This window comes from Micropterus salmoides, unplaced genomic scaffold, assembly GCF_014851395.1.
Source record: "Micropterus salmoides isolate LMB-PRFRI ecotype aquatic unplaced genomic scaffold, ASM1485139v1 Ms_hic_scaffold_12, whole genome shotgun sequence".
In the NCBI taxonomy this organism is placed as follows: domain Eukaryota; kingdom Metazoa; phylum Chordata; class Actinopteri; order Centrarchiformes; family Centrarchidae; genus Micropterus; species Micropterus salmoides.
The window spans coordinates 25,459,055-25,478,505 of record NW_024040263.1 but is presented as its reverse complement, the minus strand read 5'-3'; the positions used below and the strand labels follow the sequence as shown (position 1 = coordinate 25,478,505).

General features: G+C 41.6%; 1 protein-coding gene across 2 annotated transcripts in view; it reads right to left on the bottom strand.

Annotated features, from left to right (window-relative positions):
• The window catches only part of nomo (nodal modulator), a 30,331-nt gene extending 10,880 nt beyond the window's left edge, over positions 1–19,451 (bottom strand). The window contains exons 1-37 of one of the 2 annotated variants that reach the window (XM_038714229.1): positions 19,296–19,451; positions 17,871–18,135; positions 17,598–17,746; positions 17,320–17,475; positions 17,156–17,241; positions 16,924–17,069; positions 16,690–16,837; positions 15,938–16,120; positions 15,485–15,630; positions 15,058–15,175; positions 14,598–14,695; positions 14,083–14,266; positions 13,844–13,974; positions 13,368–13,523; positions 13,186–13,264; positions 12,821–13,012; positions 11,393–11,617; positions 10,639–10,728; positions 10,509–10,554; positions 10,260–10,360; positions 9,727–9,833; positions 9,557–9,629; positions 8,325–8,477; positions 7,962–8,099; positions 7,012–7,101; positions 6,773–6,878; positions 6,488–6,638; positions 6,127–6,304; positions 4,812–4,953; positions 4,528–4,659; positions 3,749–3,885; positions 3,574–3,661; positions 3,317–3,380; positions 3,086–3,181; positions 2,779–3,000; positions 1,041–1,123; positions 643–802 (exon numbers count right to left, since the gene is read on the bottom strand). In XM_038714229.1, coding sequence (XP_038570157.1) covers positions 643–802; positions 1,041–1,123; positions 2,779–3,000; positions 3,086–3,181; positions 3,317–3,380; positions 3,574–3,661; positions 3,749–3,885; positions 4,528–4,659; positions 4,812–4,953; positions 6,127–6,304; positions 6,488–6,638; positions 6,773–6,878; positions 7,012–7,101; positions 7,962–8,099; positions 8,325–8,477; positions 9,557–9,629; positions 9,727–9,833; positions 10,260–10,360; positions 10,509–10,554; positions 10,639–10,728; positions 11,393–11,617; positions 12,821–13,012; positions 13,186–13,264; positions 13,368–13,523; positions 13,844–13,974; positions 14,083–14,266; positions 14,598–14,695; positions 15,058–15,175; positions 15,485–15,630; positions 15,938–16,120; positions 16,690–16,837; positions 16,924–17,069; positions 17,156–17,241; positions 17,320–17,475; positions 17,598–17,746; positions 17,871–18,135; positions 19,296–19,314 — 4,838 coding nt within the window. In that variant the 5' untranslated portion in view covers positions 19,315–19,451. Of the gene's footprint in view, positions 1–642; positions 803–1,040; positions 1,124–2,778; positions 3,001–3,085; positions 3,182–3,316; positions 3,381–3,573; positions 3,662–3,748; positions 3,886–4,527; positions 4,660–4,811; positions 4,954–6,126; positions 6,305–6,487; positions 6,639–6,772; positions 6,879–7,011; positions 7,102–7,961; positions 8,100–8,324; positions 8,478–9,556; positions 9,630–9,726; positions 9,834–10,259; positions 10,361–10,508; positions 10,555–10,638; positions 10,729–11,392; positions 11,618–11,745; positions 13,013–13,185; positions 13,265–13,367; positions 13,524–13,843; positions 13,975–14,082; positions 14,267–14,597; positions 14,696–15,057; positions 15,176–15,484; positions 15,631–15,937; positions 16,121–16,689; positions 16,838–16,923; positions 17,070–17,155; positions 17,242–17,319; positions 17,476–17,597; positions 17,784–17,870; positions 18,136–19,295 lie in introns of those variants that run through there. The other variant, XM_038714228.1, reaches the window with a different exon arrangement.

Sequence of the window (19,451 nt, the reverse complement as noted above, 5' to 3'; positions counted from 1 at the left end):
AACTAAAAACTACTCTCTACAAGCTAATCTCTACAAGCTGCTGATCTGCATGTAAAACATCTGTATGACCACTGGAGAAGAACAACCGAGCAAGCTTTAACAAACGGGGCAAGTCAAACATTTCAGTTTGTTTTTTTATGCCACAGAAAGCACAGATGCAGTGCTATATGAACTCAATGCTGTCAGCCCTGGCACTCTTATGTGCAGCTTTTGACAGCATTTACCCCGAGGTCCTTTTAAACAGACTGCACAAACTGGTTGGTCTCTCAGGCACAGATTTTGATTTAATTGTCTGTTTGGCTGACCAGCATTACCATGGATGATTTTTAACTCTCTGAGCTTGAAAAGAAACTGTTATGAGCCAGAGTTTTAACTAACCCTGACACATGACTGCTGTTTCTACACTTCTTTTGGGGTTTAAATGCATTTATGGACTGTCCTATTGGTATATTTATGACTTAAGGGCTCAAGCACATAACGTATAGCAGAACCTTAAGATCTTGACTGTTTATTTTAGTGTGACAGAAAAATACAATTAAGACTTGTAGGAAGGCTGTTTTCAGCTCTTTGTGTCGAAGGCTCTGTAACATCCTCCCTCTAATGCACACTCTCTCTCTCTCGTAAAGGGCTGTGTTCTCATACCTGTATGCGCCCATCTCATTAGTGGCCACAGTAATGAGCGGTGCAGCAGCTCCTCTTTCAGTGATGGAGATCTCCACCCCCTGAAGCTCTGGTGACACCTTGCCCTCCAGGAAGAGACCCGCACGGCCCGTGATGTCCACCAGCCGACCTGGACACGACTCTGTAGAGAGAGTGGAATTACTTATTATGCAGCTTAGTGGTGTTGCATACTACTGGATTTAGAGGATGTTGTTTTTCTCCTCTTTCTATCTGCAACCAATGAGTTACAGCTGGAAGTTGGGGCTAAAATAATATAAGCTCTCAGGCTGAAGAATGAAAGATGCATGCATGACGCAGCTATAACAGGGACAAAAACTGAGACAGTGGTTTGTTAGAATAGTGTGCATGAAGGAACTTACCTCCAGTGATGGTGGCCTCAACCTCAGGAGGGTAAAATAGCAGTTCCTTGGATGAAGGCGTCACTGTGATCTTCTCTCCAGCCCTGTACAGTCATAAAGTATATATTCATTCATTAAGAAACATCTGAGCTTAATATTCTGTTACGTGTGCAGCTAAAGCCCTGTGGAAGTTAAAGATTATGCTTTTTAGGATGACGAGTTCTAAGAGAGCGTTAACCTTTATTTTTAATGCCCTGTCTCATCCAGGCTGTGGTTGGTCGGTTTACGAAAAGTGACAATGTCGACTTAATGAAAAGTTGAACATGTTGCTAAATAGCCAGCCAGCCAGACCTTGCTTATCTTATCCCTATTGTCTACAGTCTTACGGCTTCAGCTGCAAAACCTTGAATAGCAGTTGAACTGGTATTGAGGATCTAGAGGAGGAGGATGTGAGCTGGTGCATGATAGGGCTGTCACGGTGAAGTAATTTCCCCCGCAGTAATATGTTGGGAATGCGGTATTTTCACATTTTTCATCAATTAAGTAATCTGTTGCCATACAGCATAGTAAGAGTGTCTGTGACCTCACTGCGCAGAGAGCCGCTAACAGCAGCTTTATGGTCAGAGCAAGCTAGCCGCTGCATGCTAGTCAACAACAGTGCCAAGCAAACTCATTTTTGTAGTTGGACTGTGTCTTTTTCCACACGTAACGTTAGCTACATCGTTACCTTCAGGGCATGTCTATCAAGTCAATTTACATACCGCAGTAGTGCGCACACACACACACACACACACAGAGAAGAATGGGCAGATGATAACTAACCACTGTTAGTAACGTTATAACTAAATTTCCACAGAAAGCAACATGAAAAACAGCTGCAGGCATCCAAGACACTGCGCTCATTAGTTAATGTGCTTCAAATGAGGCATACCGTTCACAGTTTCTTTATTCATTTTACTCACTGAAGTGTATAGTATGAACATTACGGTTGTTGCGGTGCTTGCTGTCCTCCGCGGTAGGCCTGACCAATAGCACAGTATCTCAATTTTGCGGTTATCATGACAGCCCACCGAGATTCCTCCCGGTCCCGATGGCCAGTCAGACTATGCTCTGCCTGAGGAGAAAATGCTGTATTTGCGCTGGCCATGACTTTGCAAGTGATTGATGTCCTGTCATCGTTTCAGTTGCTCATCCTCAAAGTGGAGAGAGAGAGCGGACAACCGTTTGTTTGAGTTCAGTGGAGCGGACAGCTCCGTACAGTATTGTAATTGCGACTTGACATTTCATAAAAATCTGATGCAGCGGCAGCAGGCACCAAAATTATTACCACCGCTGCTTCAGACTTTTACAAAATGTCATGAAGGAAATTGTATAAAAAGGAAACAGTGCCGTTATATTTAGAGCTACCAACTACGCCAAACAGAGGGAACCCAGAAACAAAACTGAAATGATTAAAAAAGGATGGCCAATAACATAAACCTGTAGGATCGTTCAATTGTCTGGGAGATTCCTGTGTTTAGGAACATTGTGGGCATAATGAAAGGAAATGAGGAAAACAACAACTTTAAAACAGAAATTTTGTGGGGAAAACTGCTTCCACAAACAACAGCTCATTCCACTATGCAACACTATAAGACAGTGAGCACTAGTGTGTGCAAAAGGCTCATTGTCCTCACATGACCTTAATCCTTACTTTGTTACACTGTAAAGAGCAAAGAGTATAAACTGAAAAATGCAGCAAACATGCGGCCCCACCGACCTGGCCCAATAGGAGAACTCATAGTGGAAGGGGCCTGTCAGTTCAGCAGCCTTCTCTTGGATAGGAGGGCTATCATCCCTGGGACCTCCGTCCTCTTCGGCGGCACGTCGCTCTCGCTCCTGACGGCGCAGCTGAATCTCTTGCAGCTGCTGCTCCTGCCTCTGCTCCTCCAGACTCCGCAGGGGACCCAGCACCAGCGCCGGCTCACTCTCAATAGACGATCTGACCGAGGGGAAGGGAGAAATAAACATTTGAACTGGACATTTTCAGGATGCTTAGCATCTAATGTTAATGTTGTCTTCATTACTTTATGGTAACTGTGACGTCTAGGATCTTGTCGGTGGTGATGAGCCCGGTCATGTGATGCCGCACTGCAGTGAGGGTCAGGATGCTGGGGGCGGAGCTATTGGGACACAGGATAAAAACAGTCACTTGGCAGAACTGTAAGAACTGTAGATGGAGAGAACACTCTTTTAATCTGGAAATAAATGCACTCAGCATGTCTGGAAATAAATGCACTCAGCATGTCATTACTTACGTATCGTAGGTGTAGAAGTCCTGCTCAAACTGGTGGCAGGAGCGAGGGGTGACTTTGTAAACACCTGGATAAGACATTTTCAGTTGATTAATTGCTTTGCTCCAGTTTTATATTTAGGTAAGTCTGACACAGACCTTTCGGCTCGAAACACCGCACTCTAACTATGCACAAGGGAACAGTTGGTACACTGATATTTTCCAAGATATGCTAATTCCTACTATGTTTAGCTAATGAGAGGTCAGCAGAATGAACTTCACCGGGCTTGGAGAGGCAGAAGCGGTTGACTCCCTTAGAGAGGTTGTACACACCGACGTTCTCAGGTTTGCTGCCATCTTGGAAGAACTCCTGCCACAGAAAAACACATTCAGTTAGAATGAGAATAACAACTGTGGACGTGCGGCCATCGGCGAGAGTTACTGATTGATTACTGACCAAAGTGATGGCGTGGGAGAGGGAGCAGCGCAGGATGTAGCCAATCTGTCTGAACTCCACCCCCAAGACTACAGAGTCCAGAACGTCCACTTCCACGGACTTGAGCTTCCAGCACCACTCCTCATGAGAAATACTCACTGACGGGTGTGGAGACAGGACAGACCAATAAATAATTTACAAAGAGATTAAAAGTGACAGAAAGGCTGAAATGTGAATGTCTGTGCAAGAGGGTTAAATCTGTCACATCGGCCATATAAAAGGAAGGTTGACGCTTTCCCACGGACTGTCTTCTAATTATCTCATCTTTAAACAAGTATTTAAGAAAGTAAACTTCTTGCACTACTGGGGCCTGGCAACGCTACAAACTGAGTAAACATGCTTCGAAGACGCTGTGTGGGCAGATAGCTTGCAGGCACACAAAACAGATTGTGTGCGTTGAACAGTGAGTGAGATGGATGCAGCGCCAGAAGGTACAGAAGCACTGGCTGAATAATGCCTGCTCCTGAAAGCTGTGACTAAATACCAACTATGATCGAAAGCTGGTAATTACTAATTGATGTCCCCACAATCGTTAAGAATAATTTGTGTGACTTCTGAATAGAAACGTACGGAGGAGTCCATTTATATACAGTCGGTTGGCTTGAGGACTTCCCATCATAACTTGAATGCTGACTTTGCACTTGTACCCATCTATTCTGATTTACACAACTATAAATCAACCCTGAATTAATTATTACTATTATGGAGAATGTAAAGTGTCAATGGCAGTGAGTCCTGACCTTTGTATTTCCCAGGTAAAACATTGTCAAAGGAGAAGCTGAGGATGTCATTGCTGCCAGTCAGAGCCACTGCCCTCCTCTCTCCCTGCCGACTCACTGGTTGCAGGGTTACTGACAGGTCATCGCAGGACGCTAGAGGTCAACCAGAGGACATGTTAGTTTATGTGAAAATATGAACAGACAAGCACACAAAGATGTAATATTTTTGTGGATTGAAGCTGCATTTCAGACAAAGACTATATTCTAGATACATATTAGTGTAGTTCCAAGTACCAATCCCTTACCTAAACAGTAAACCTTTCCAGAAACGGAAGCCATGAATTGGGTGAAAAGCAGGTCTGTGAGGGGCCGGTCCACAAGGGAGACCTCCAGTGCGTTAGGCTGCAGAGCCAGGCCTGCTTTCACCTCCGCCTCTGGGAGAGAAACCTGAACATGTGCAAATACATCAAATTATCTTGTAAAAGGTTTTCAATCACACTATTCTAAACCACCGGAATCAAATATATGTCTGGCATTACTTCTCGAAACCTAATAGTACAGTTGGGCTTTCCCTAGATTTTGATAAGACAACTATTTTATATTCATGATTTAAACAGACAAATATTAGAAATCTGAGAAACAAGAGTAGGAGGTACGCTTCTTGGCCATTAATTAGACTGAAACTGTGGGGTAATGCAGTTTTGGTTTTGAGATATTATATGACTAAATTTGAACGTTTGACGTCCAACTGTAATTCAGCAAATCTCCCAGTATCTCAGTAAACGTTGAGGTCAGTGAGCTCTTTTACAAGGGCGACCTGGCCAAGAATGCTGCGTAAAAAAGTTTACAGATGAGAACACCACCACAAGAAACATATTAGATGTACATTTACCCATAGAATAATTAAACTAACTTTAAAATGACTACGCACAGTGACAAGTACCAACCGAGTCATTAACTATTGTACTTTTAAGTGCTTTAAAATACAACATAGAGACCAATTATCTTAGCTTTAAGTCTTTTTGAAGGGCGTTCCAAGTGAGGGGAGCAGAGCACAGAAAAGCTTTCTTTCCCAGTTCTGTCCAAACACCAGGAAAAGATAACAAGAACAGATATTGTGATATCAAACAATCAGCTACAAACAGATTTCTGCACAATCAAGGACAAAATATATGATGGGAGTTTACCCAGAATGGCTTTATAAATGAACAAGTACCAATGTTTGAGTCTCTGAGGGGTCAGGAATGGCCAGCTAACTCTGGTGTGTACAGTGATGAGTGATGGCTTTACAGTTTGTAACAAATCTTAGTGCCGATCTCAGAGATATGCGGTGTGTAATGTGTGTAAATGCATTCAAATCACCGTAATCAAGAACCAGTAAAAACGTAGCAGAGACGAGTCTGTTTCTGTCTTCAGAGGAGGAACAGGACACGTTTCTGTAATAAAATCCTAACTTCAGTCCCAGCTTTTTGAGAAGATTATCTACCTGGGGTTTAAAAAAAATCCCAATCAACGTTTACCGTCTGTGGATTAGATATCTTGTCAGCTGTGCATTTTTAAATGATTTAAGCCCCCATGCAGATGAAGTCTTAGTATTAAAGTAGACGCTGCTAGTCTTACATGGACACTGTAGTCTCCAGGTTTGGCCTGAAAGCAGAAGGCCCCCTGAGGATCGGAGTCGATGGTCCTGCTGGAGGTCTTGTCTTGGTGCTGGTGTGTCAGAGTGACCTTGTAGCGGCCCTGCTGCTTCATGCCCTCAGGCAAGAGGCTAATGGAGATCTGGCCACACACACTGAACCTGTGTGGGGCCAACATCAGAATTTCAGGTCAAGTGGAAGCTAGTTAGCAATGCGGTAATATGAAGCTGAGAGCACTGAAGCTGGATTAATGTAATTCATTTCAAAATGTTTCTAATGTAGGAATTTGGTATCTTCATGAAACTGCTTACAGCTCAAGCAGTGAGCAGACAGGCCAGACTTACCCTGCTGTGATGATGTCAGGAAGTTGAGGTGTGTTGGGGGCGATCTTCACTGTGATTGGCTCAAAAAGCATGAGCTCCTTGTTGACGCGGATGGTGTAGGTACCAGCTGTCATGTTCTCCAGCCGGAAAGATCCATCCTCCTTGCTGACGACTGCGAGAACAGAATAGCAAAGTAAGCTACAGTGTGAAAATGTATAGAGAGAGCATTTCTACAATTGGATGTTTTCTTTTCTTGCTGATTTCAAGACACTACAACTAAAGTGTGGGCTCTTTTAGTATGGTTACCTTTGATCTGGTTGTTAAGAGACACTGTGGCGTCAGGGACGCCCTCCCCACCGACACTGTTGAGAACTCGGCCTGTCACAGAGAAGCCCATGACACGGAAGATGGGCTACATGCAAAGCAACAGAGACAGCATTAAATGTCGAAACGCGGTACAATGCATAACATGCATTCATATTTACAAGGTAATGACAAACATTACAACAAATATTGAAAAATTAAGATATAATTTGACCCCTTACCTCTAGTTTTAAGCTGTTATGTTCCACCTTGAAATTCATCCTAGAAGGAGCGACATCAAACGTGATCCTTTCTCCCCTGTAGAAAGGCACCTGAAGTGAAGGATTTCACAAAAGCAGAATTAGACGCAGAAATAATGTGACAGCGGCAGGGTCATGTTCAATGCAGTGTGCAGGTTAAAGCTACAATATCATGAAATCAAAATGCACTTTTGATGCTATTTATGGTTGGCATTTTTCTGCACTACCCATTCAGTGTATTTACATTCAATAAAAATCTCTCTCTTTAGTAGTAGTTGCCAAGTCTGCCGTTCCCGCACTGGAGTCACAATTAAAGCAGTCACCTGGCAAAAATACGGGTGGCTTTCAATGTGAAGAAGCCACAGGAAAAGCTCTGTATTTATCACCAAGGTCAGCGCTAACCGCAATCGTTCATCAAAAATGTGTCTCCAGAAAATACACTGTAGTTTAGAATCTTTTTGGCAGCGGATCATTTTTTAAATACTTCAGAATGAGATTAATGAAACATGAAAGAGCAGCCACAGTGAGCAGGTGACAGACTTCACACCTCCAACTTCTCAGCAAGACATCCAACTTTACTGTTCCTGCAAGGGACAATGACTCACGCTGTGTGCAGCATGAAATCAGATCACAGCTGCTCGCGGCTTAATGTAAAAAAGGGCTGATTATTCAGCGACTTCTTTATTAAAACAAAAGTTTGGCACATCTGTCAACAAACACATCAGTTTCTCCTCTGTTGCATTTCTGACAAAGCAGCTGTTCAAGGAGTGTTTGCTGTAGTATTAAACTGCACTTACTGGAACCACGGTAAGCACAGGTGTTGCCAAATCTACTAGGAGTGAAATTTTAAGGACTACAACTTTAAGTGAGGCTAGGGAGGAATGGGTAGAAAACAAAAGAGGGCGCCCTTTTGGTTTCTACAGAAAGCTTACCACGGTGTACTCGCCACTGGCCAGTGAAGGGAAGACGAAGGTCCCATCTTCCCTGGACAGAGCGCTGCACAGGTAGGCCAGGGAGACGTCCCCAGAATCTGCCCCCTCCACTGGGGATGTATTACAGCCACCGACGTCCTAAAACACGAAAATATGGAGCGATGGAACTCAGTTTTGTGGTTATAATTCAAACATAATTCCATGACGTTCATAAATTCTGCAGGAATACTGCTAAAATGAAAGCTGCTGTGTGATATGCTGATGTTCGTCCAATAAAGCAGGATAGATCAGGCAAGCCCTGTGAAATCGTGATCTACTATGACTTCTCACTGTTCCTAAAAATGTAAAATAATGTATGTTTACCTCTCTATTGACCATGGCTGAGTACAGTAGGAAGGTGACCTCTTTCATGGGCTCTCCATCACTTCGGACCTCCCCTGAGACATCGTAGCCTCCAACTACCAGATGGTCGGTGGCTGGGGCATTGGCGTTGGAGACATGCACTGAGGTAGTACTCTACGGAAAGGGAGACGGCAAAGGTCACCACGTAAGTCACAGTGAGGGTCGGAATAATGGCCCTGTCAGGAGCAGTGTGATTACTGCTGGAGATCATTAGCTACCAACCCGCTAACCTGACAGGGAACCTTATCAGCTGAGCAAGTAGGTGAAAAATGAAGTTTTCTACACTCAGGCGATCCAGAATTAAAAAGACCTATTCTTCTCCATATGAATGACACTGTGATGCCTAGCAGTGTGTTAACACCTGGGTACGGGAAAGAAAATGGTGTCAAACACAGGTCTTATCTGACTGCTGCTTGAAATCATTAGTTACAAAAGGTGCTGATCTGTCTCAACTCTCTTCCTAAAACCTTAATCTTTTTCAACCATCACTGTGGAATAATCCATTTCTACTCTGAGCTAAATGGGTATCTGCTACTGCACGTTCTTCAGTTTTTAACAGTGCCCTGTGTATGTGATTTAGTGTATGCAGATTGTTCTAAGGTCTCTCTAACAAACAAAATTATCTAAATGGGATTTTCTGATTAACTAACAAACTTAACTTTCTGTTAAAGAATAGACGCAACATTTTAGGTGAATTACAGACAGTAAAGAAAGATTTCACTATGACAACACCGTCTTGTAAAGTATTTTGCTCTTGATCAAGGAGCAGTCTGCAGGGCTAAATGCTGAAGCCAGAGCAAATCGCAGAAATGTCTTACGTGCAGTTCTTATTATGATAAAGGAAATCTCTCATTATACCTATATAAAAAATCTTAATGATCTTAATCCTCTCTTACAATAAAAAATGAATACATATTTTCCACAATATGTGTGGATCCCAAAAGCTACTTCAACTTCTTCTGAACTTTCACCTGGTGGAAATTTAAAAGAAAGACATATTTTTCCCAATAAGAAAATACCAAGGCTTAAAATGACAGATTTACATAAATCTCTCATTTTAAGCCTTGGTATCTCCGCATCTCCACCGCATTGATCAAATTTGCAGGCAGAGAGAAGAAGAACTAAATACAAATGTACCTTTGAAAACAAGACATGGGCGACCGTCCAACGAAAACTAAAGTGAAGGTACCAACCTGCTCCAGAGTCCAGGAGGGATGGGAAGCTGTGATGTCATAATTTCCAGGGAGTACTTTTAAAAAGGTGTACCTGTGTTAAGAAGACCAAAAAAAAGGAAAGCCCCTAAAATGGCATACAATTTAAGACATCTGCTCACTGCACAAACAGAAAGCTGAGAGCCACTTACTTTCCTCCAGGCTGTGTGACGACACTCTGGAGTTTCTCCTCTGTTCCCACTCGGCTGAGTTTGACTTCTACTCCCGCCGGACCCAGGAGATGGCCTTTACTCAGAACCTGAACAAAGCAGTTCAATGTACATTACATAACCTGAGAGATATTTCATGACATGAATTCATTCCTAGACTGATCGTTATCATAGAAAAAGCTTACAGAGGGATGGATAATGCAATTAAAAATAGGTTTTCTGGTCTTTGGTGCACAGATAAAGAACTGAAAAATTACCCTCACACTAAAAAGCACTGATGTAAGTTTGAAGAGCTGAACCTCACTCTGATAATACACTGTTATACTTTACTATACTAAACTACGTTTTCAGTCGTTTTAATGTAGACGGAGATCAACTCCAAAACGCAGCTAAAACGCTGGTGTGGACGGAGATCGTATTCGTTTTAATTCTCCGTTTGTAAACTAAAACGGAGTAGTGTGGATGGGGCCTAAATGTTTTCATTAATGAGGCAGGGGATCCTTAACAAGTCTCACCGTTCCTGAGACTGAAAAGCCAGTGAAAACAAAGTTGATGTCTTCTTCTTTTGTACAGATGTCACTCACTCCATCCACATGGAGGTCAACACTGGTCGGCTCTGGTAAACAAAATGAAACCAAAAGACATAGCAGCGAGTACGTAGATAATGCAAACAACATCTGAGACTGTCTTTACATGTCCTGGAAAACAGCTAGCATAAATAATATCTGGTGAACTGTGAGGTGCCAGCTGTTGTACAATCTTACCAAAGCTCCACCCAAGAGGCGGCTCAATCTTCAAAACAAAGTCTCCCTGTGTGAAAGAGAAAAGTCCTTAGGTTACAATCATAATCAGTGAATAAAAGAATAAAAGTAGTGAAAGGAGTGACTCTCATACCTTGTCATAGAGAGGTATCATGAAGTAGCCATTGATTGGTGCACAATCCGTTTGATATTTCAAGGAACCTTGTTTGGTGTAGAGTTTAATCTGTGCATGACAGAAGGAAGACACTGATCATTAAGTAAAGGCTATATTTTAATTACCATCTGTACTGTTATGACAGTTGTACACTCTCTGGTGATATACTACACTCACACTATGTTCAGTGCTAGTAGTTGAGTAATGTGTATAAGCTGTCATCAACAAACAGACCAGTCTATCTGGAATTAAATTCACTTCACTAATTGAATGAACCAAATGGCTAATCCCGTGGAGCCTGTGAATGAGGAGGGATTATGACTGGATCATTTAACGTCTACTCACCAACATACAGGTTTTACATTAAAGCCAGAGCAGCAATGTAACACAAATATATTAATGTAATATTATCTTAAAAATAGTGGTTCCTGTCAACCCTGACTGAGTTAACGTTACAGGAAACATATAAATTTGCAAACTAGCAGATAGTTAAAATAGTCAAACTTAAATTTACTGCTCTAAAGTATGTTTGCTTGCAATAGAGCGCCAACTTTCAGAAAAAGTAGAATTTTGTTGTGGTCATTTAATTCAAACTGTCAACCAGATCTCCAGTCTCAGCATTTTAACATACAGTGTATGGTCTCCGCCTAACCTTAACCTAGCTTACTACGATAAACCAGCTAACTGTGTTAGCTAGGGGCTAGCTAGCTAGCCGGGACGTTTGCACTCTCACCTCGATCAGGGAGTAATTTATTTCCACGTCTGATTTCACAAATCCCCCGCATGCCACCACTATGTCATCAGAGGACACGGTCAAGAACTGAGAATAGGTGACACAGAATAGCACCCAAAGGGCTCCCATATCTGCCCGGATCGTAATTCTCAACATTTTGACTGACTGGTCTCTCGTTGAGCAGAGCACCAGCACGCTGCCTCCGGTTCCGTACCAGCTGAGCTGCTGTCACCGATCGAGCACAGTGTCCGGAGCAGCGACCCCTGCTGGGTCGGAGGTGGTATGGGTTGACGCTAATGATAGTTGTGTGAGGGTAGAGAAAACACGAGAAAAGACAACTGCGTGAAACGAGATGATTGGACAAATTCCAATATTTATTTCACATGTAAAGCAGTCACCGCAGTCATATAAAGGGTGCCAAAATAAAGTAACAGCATTTCTTCCCAAATTCTGACTAAAACATTACAGTACATAACCGCCATCCAAAAGTTACAGTTACATAGACACAAGTAGTTCCGGTTGAGATTATAGATTCTGTATGGTTATATACTGTCACGGTAAATTACATTGGAGTGGGGTACTGGTACTGTTCACCCTGGCTTTGTGACCTTGCTACAGACCTGCTTGCAGAAAGAATAAAACATTTGGGGATCAGAAGATTTGGTATGAAACAGAATTTATCTAAAACATCAGTGGTAAAAATCTATCAATTTGTATTTTTTCAATATATTACAGCATATTTCTTTTTCATCAATTGTAGAAAATCATATATATAAATAAATACATAAAAATTTTGGGTCTTTTGTTTGTGGGAAGTTTTTATGATGTAGATTGTATATACTGGGAATTCTAAAAAAACAAAAAAAACAAAAAACATTCACAGATAGTAATGGTAAAAAGAACAAGTTTTTCAGTTTAGTATTTTGAAATGTATTAGTTCTTGGCATTATTATGCAACCTCAAAAGTGATTAATAATGACAAATGGTAAATGTAAAAACACATAAGTTGTACATTGAACACACAGTTCCGTAAACACAAAAGTTGTAAAAGAAAACACCAGTGTTAATACATGTAAAGTGCAAATATTTCAGAAAGGTTTTTTATACTCCAGTGGTTATAGCTATTCAAGTCCTTCTCGGAAGGAGAAGAGGACAGTACATACAGTAGGGAAACACACAACAAAAACATCTGACCAGCAATGATCGTTCTGGTTTGAAAACACTTAGACGTTGTGGATTCTTAATAGTTTCATAATAATGTTGACAAAAGAACACTGAGAAGACAAACATTAATACGTAAGCAGGTCCACGGAAACTCCCAAGTTGTAGTGTTTTCACAACACATTTAAGATAATAATTCGAACCATTTTCATTTCAACTCCAGTCCATCAGTCCAGTTTTGTAGGTGTAATATACCCTGCCTCACACATGTGTGGAGGAGTCAGGAGGTGGGTGTGCCAGGAACACACCTTCATTGAAATTGTTGGAGAAGCTGGTGTGGTAGCTGGGGCTGCTTCTGCTTCTACTACGGGGCTGGGATTTGGACATTGGGGATTTGACAGCTGACAGCCTCTGGGCCTGGCACAGCTTTTGGATCAGGAAAAGCTTGTCACGGCCCTCCTGGGAAACAAAATGACACAAAGATAGGAGATCCCAATTTTGGTAATAACTCAAATGATGCTCAAACATGGTCAAGGTATGACAGCGCAAGCCGACAGGGCAAGCCAGTCTGTTTGCTGTAAGAGACCAGAGGTTTAGGTGAGCGCCTGTTTGGAATTTTTGAGTAAACCTACCATGGCTAGCTGCTCCCTTAGCTGGTTAATAACTCTCTTGTGAGCTCCAGCTAGTGCAATCACATAAAACATTGCCAAACTGCAGGGGGAAAGAAAATGAGAAAATACCCCTTGTTACCAACAGTTAAAACATCAGTTTTGCAGTGATTATCAATGCTGGAACACCTGACTAAAACACCTACCATGTAAAGACAAAGAAGGAGACAGCAAAGGCCTCTGATGAGAGAGCAAAGAGCAGCTTTTGGACTCCATTGGGTAGCTGGGACACTGTAGTTGGCAGCACCTCCCAGGAGGTGGTGTAATTAACAAATGGTCCACAAGCCTGGGAACAGTTTATTCTGCATAACAAGGGACGGGTGAATTAGTATATATATGCCATGAGAAACATACAAGTACCTACATTTCAGAATCAGATGCCAAGTAGTGTTTTACACTCTTTACGCTGTCACTAAAATGCAGAGGACAGAAATGACAAACATCCTGTCTCCGTGTACTTTTAACAGTTACAATCTTGAGATAAATACTTAAAGATAAATATTGACATCTGATGTTGACACTTCCACTTAAGGCTCCATTAAAGCTGCAGAGAAGCATACATGACAAAACTTAATAGACTGGAGTTAAAAGACAACACGGTCATAAACAGCGCATTACTCACTGTGCTACACTAACAGCAACAGGCAGACAGGCCAGAGCCAGGCCTATCAGCAGCACTCCCAGGAAGAAGAAGTTGGAGCTGGAAGCTCGGAACGGACGTGTGGCTGGACGACAGTTGTTCATCAATGAGACCTATAAACAAGGAGCAGAAAGGTAATAGAACATAGCAAACCCTACTTCTGACTTTGACCCATAAGTACATAAAATAAGAAAAAAAAACATGTAAGAAAAAAAAATCACCTTTTTGATATAGAAGATAAAGAAGTATTTAATAGTGCAGATTGCAGGCAGCATCGGGCTGTAGAACGTGCCGATCCAGCAGATGGTCTGACCGTAGACGATCTCTAACACATTCTGAGGAATACTAAACTCCTGCTGACCCCACCACTTAGCCAGGCCACAGTCACAGTACTGCACTACCAGCCTGAGTAGTACAGGGCAACACAAGGGCAATGTTTTAAATGACTACAGAACAAAGGTTGAGAAAGCTTCCACCTAAAAGTTTTACCAGAGGAAAGGTACGAAAACTGACTGTGGTGACACAGAATAAAATGCACATAATACTTGAGCGAGACTTTAATAAATACTGTAAAAAATGTCAATGGTCAAACAGTAATGGAATACTTTTATAAAAGGTAAAATGCCTATATCTCTGGAAGATAATCACATTTTGTTCACAAAACTCAAAGAAGTTTCTAAGATTCTATTGAGACAATGACAATGGGCTTTTTTACTTTGGTAAGATGAGGACTTACTTTCTGGGAAACTCCACAAAGATGGTGACTGCGGCAATGATGATGAAGTCGAAGATGGTGAGTTTGTACATCTCCTGGCCCACACGTGTCTCCCAACACTGTGGACAACAACAAAGTGGTAGACATATTAAAAGGTACTAACATAGAGTATCTAGATGCTGTATAATGAAAACATAAAATAAGTCACAAAGGACTGGACAAATTTAGTGCTCATTTACCACTGAGAGGTACTTTTATCAAGACCAATATAATGGGCACATACCAGTGCAGTAATGTAAAATTTAAAGAGATGTAAAATAATTAAAAAAATTGTATCTTCATAGCTTTGCAACTCCTTAGATAGTTTCAGGAAATCATTACACATTGAGCTACAGGTTTGCATATTGACAGTGAAACAGAGTTGGCGTTAATGCTGTGAAATGAAAGACATTATTGTATATTGTGTTGGAAAATGACTTACAGAGTAAAGCAAATGGTTATAGCCACAGATGCAGTTCACTCCATCTGTACATGTAGTGATCTGAGACCAGAGAGAAAACAGCAGAACCCCAATACTGGTCAACCGCATGAAGACACACCTGCGAATAAAAATGCAGGAGGAAAGAAAAAGAGAGAGAAAGAAGGAAAGAAAGTCATTGATTACACGTTTCAAAGACAGCAGTCCAGCCATTTAGTGTTCCTGGCATTACAGATTTTTGGGTGAAGTGATTCACGATAAAAACCTTTTCATTCAGCGGTAAATACTTTCAAAGCAATCTTTTTTGTTTTGTGTTACTTTCACTGTAAAATATGCCATTTGTCCTAACGGCATTTGTCAATGAAATTACTTTTCAAGTGAACATCACCATTGAGAGAAAAGCTGAGTAAGTGAATGCCATCCATTGTACCTCATGAGAGTGAAGCGGATCTCGAAGGCAGGCGAGTAGTCCTCATAATTGATGATAATGGAGAAGAGGAGGGGGGTGATGAAGTTGGCCAAGGTGATAACAATTGAAGGTAGATACTCATAGATGAGATACAAAATGAAATTCTCCTGCAACCAAGCACAGTGTCACTGAGAAAATTTCCATACTACTACAACTACTACTACTGATGCCTGTTTAAAGCTTTTATCTAAATTTGATAAACTTTTCCCCAAAACGCAAAGACGATTATAAAGAGTTTTAAAGGAGCTCAATTTCAAGAAATGCTTTATAGAACTAGAAGAAATGAGAAAACCATAGGCGAGACCACACAGTCTCTACTTTGAATGGAGTTTACAGTCGTAACAGTCAAAGGAGATCGGCTCCATTTCATTAGAAACTTGAGATCGGCTCCATTTCATTAGAAACTTGCCTTACCTTTATTTTATCCATCTGTCTTTCCTGAGAGACGATGGTGGCTACATAAATGCTGTAGAAGCAAGCAGCCAGTACACCCACGACAAAGATGTTGAGAATGAGGCGGATGAGGAAGATGCGGCACCTCTGTTTGCGGGTGCGATCTGCAATTTTCTGTTTGATCCTCTCCTCCTCCAAATCCGTCTGGGGACATAAGAACATGCAAATTTAATAAGAGGCAGGTAAGCATTCAGTGGATACAAAGCTTTAACATTTGCAATAAGCGACTCATTAATCAACAAAAAAAGGAGAGCTTTTTAAGAGGCTCTAAAAAAGATAAAATACACTGAAGAAAGAGTGGTAGAAATTGATCTTACTTCTTAGCTGTGTTAGATTAGTTTCATATTTTCACAAACTGAGCCTTACAGGTTCATTTTTAGCTGCTAGTTTTCAGCATAACACCAATGACATGAGAGATGGGGCAGTATCTTCCAGTTGCCCCTATACTTTATATAACATTTCCCCCCAAATATCAGCTATACTGTATATACTGTATCAGCTATACTTTATATAACATTTCCCCCCAAATATCAGCTATACTGCATATAGCTTAATTATTGTTTCCATACCATCCTGCGGAGGTTACGCATATGCACCAAAAACCACCCAAAACTACTTCTTAGGTTTCCATTTAATGCTGATGCCGTAATCGTATTGCTCCTGCTGAATTCTGTACTATAAAATGTTGTGTTCAACGGAAACGATCCACTAACCCGGAGCTCATAGAGTAAACTGCTTCTCTTCAGCCTGGCGGCATTCTCGTTGGTGATGCAGAAGTCCCAGCCAGAAAAAATCTTGTTGCAAAAGCTCTGGAAGCGGTCCTCATCCTGAACCAGGTTACGTTTGAATCCTGTGGCGGACCTTGAAGTAAAGTTGTTCAAAATTAACAAGACATCCAGAAACGGATCTTTCAAATTAAGTCCTCATGATTTTTGCCTTTTCAGTACCTTTTAACGATCCAGATGAGACTGAGGAACAGGTAGGCTATAGTGACCAGCAGGTAGGCCAGCGGCAAATTGTAAGTGGCCTTTGGAAAGTGTATTCTGTCCACCTTGTAGTAGCCATAGAAAAGATAGGTCTGTTCCAGAAAGCCCTGCAGATTGAGCACAAAACGTGTGTGAGGAAGTGCAGAATTGTCTTTCTTCCAGAGAAAATTAAATGATACTTGTGAGGACTTACTCCACCAGACAGCAGATCTGTAATGTGCTCATGAAAGATGACCAGACCTCGACGGGTACTGCTTGGATATACACTGCAAACACTTCCTGTAGTAAAACACAGGTAAGTATGAGCTTACAAGTATTTAATGCTTAGTGGGTTGAGACAAACAAGCGTCCTCTCACCATCATTCATGTTGTAGGTAGTATTCCCTGAAGCGTGGGGGGCAATGATGATGGGTAACATGACGAAGCTGAACATGAGCAGAAAGATGATAAAGTTGAGCATGACCAGGAAGCGCAGGAAGGAGAAGTAAGAGAGGATCCCTGTGCCGAACATCCCTAATGAATGTAAAGGAGAAGAGAGGGAGAAATTAACTTTGGAACAACAAAACACCGATTGGTACATTCTCTGTTAGAGCAACAGTAAATTTCATGAAGTTTTCTATCAGTCCATCTCTTACCCTCTATCTGGTGGATGTCTCCGCTCCAGAGCTCCAGGGAGCTCAGCCAGTCTTGGGCTTCATCCTTCAGCTTCCTCAGATGCCGCTGGGTGTTTTGTCTCATCTGCCTCCAACTGCTGAGCTCTTGAGCGTCCTCCAAGCGCTGTGTTCTAACAGGTAACCGTGATTGTTTGTTGAGAACTTACTCTATATGATAACGTTTAAACCAACAATGAAACTTTTCAAACAGATCGGTGTAACATACTATTTCAAGTAGGTTGTGAGGGTACCTACTTGTCCATGCGTTTCTCAGCCATGGTCTTTGCTAGTTCCCTGATGGGTCTCTGCTCCGCCTGAATCTTCTGTTTCTCCTCACGCCTGCTGAAGGTGCTTATGCCCCACTTCCCACTGCCGGAGGAGCCTAGTCGCTGTCTGGAGCTGCCTCTTCGTTTTGTGCCACCGGTCGACGACTTCCTGCGGTACAGTAGGGACTGGTAGCTGGGTAGCTCGTCCAACAGTGGGTTACTGGTGACTCTCCCACTACGATCAGTGTAGAAGACTTGAAAAGAGATGAATAAATAAGATTACATATTACAGAGTTAATGATAAGTCTGATAATGTGGTACTCAAGGCTACCGTTTTAATCTCCAACAGTTGCGTTATGCTTAAAACTTTCACCCCAGGACTAAAGTCAATAACTAAATGTATGGTGCTGATATTGTTCTGTGACAGAGTACTGAACAAGACAAGAAAAAAACACTGCAAGTATGTGGACAATATTTATAGTATGTTTAATAAACTGTGGTCAGACAATCATTGCAGTTTTACTCATTTTAGTCAAAGACAGACATGCCTATTCATAAATTTTCATTTTTATTTATTCATTTTTAAACAGTTCCCTGTCATTTGTAAACATCAATAGTTAGTGCCATGCATTAAAAGAATACTTTATGGCATACAATTGGTACTAGTGACTAAGGAGGTAGAAACGTGTTTTTTTATTTAGTTTTTTTATCTACCAATCTGAGAATGTTTCCATATTTTAATATGTTCAGTGGTCCTGTATATATAGGGTAATTAATGCTGAGCGAAATGGTCGCCAGTCAGAATATATAACTGGAGCATTAAATTATTATAGAAAGAAAAGGAAAGGAAAAATACAATGTTTAAAATGACAGAGGGTCTGAAGTTACAATTACGGGAACGTTTTGAGCCTCGAGTCATTCCCATTGCTCTTTCCAGAGTTCCCAGTATCTCACGAAATCAAGGGGAAATGAACCTTTTTGATCAATTGATCTGTCAGGCATCATGACATCCGACTGTTTACGTGTTAAAACGTCAATAAGATAAGGTGTCCCTTAAGCAACAAACACCGACTGAGGCTATGTTTGTCTCCCTTGTAGTATTTAACGTTACCCAGCATAACGTTAAAACAATGGCTAACGAGATCCTGTAAGTAAAACTGCCCACAGCGGCATTTCAGTAAAGAGACAGAGACACACAACTCCCTAAAGGCAGTAACGCTAACTTGTGCCACTCCAACGACCCCTTCTTAACATATCATTAACTAGCAGAGCAAAGTTGTAGTTGACTGTTGTTAGCAGTTATTTGATCTACTTTTGAGGTTAGCATTACTAGCTGGTTAGCTAATGCTGAAGTAAGTTTTAATTAACATAACTCAGGATAGCTCCAGACACAATGGCGCTGAGTTAAATTTACCCGAGTCGACCTCCATCATTCCCTTTTCTGAAATTGCAACGTATTAAACCACTTTTATCACTATTAGCTAACGCTTATCCGAGCAGCCTTCGTCAACAGGACCCGACTCTCTGCGCAGTCAGGAAGACAAGTTTTTCCCGGAGACAACTTCCTGAA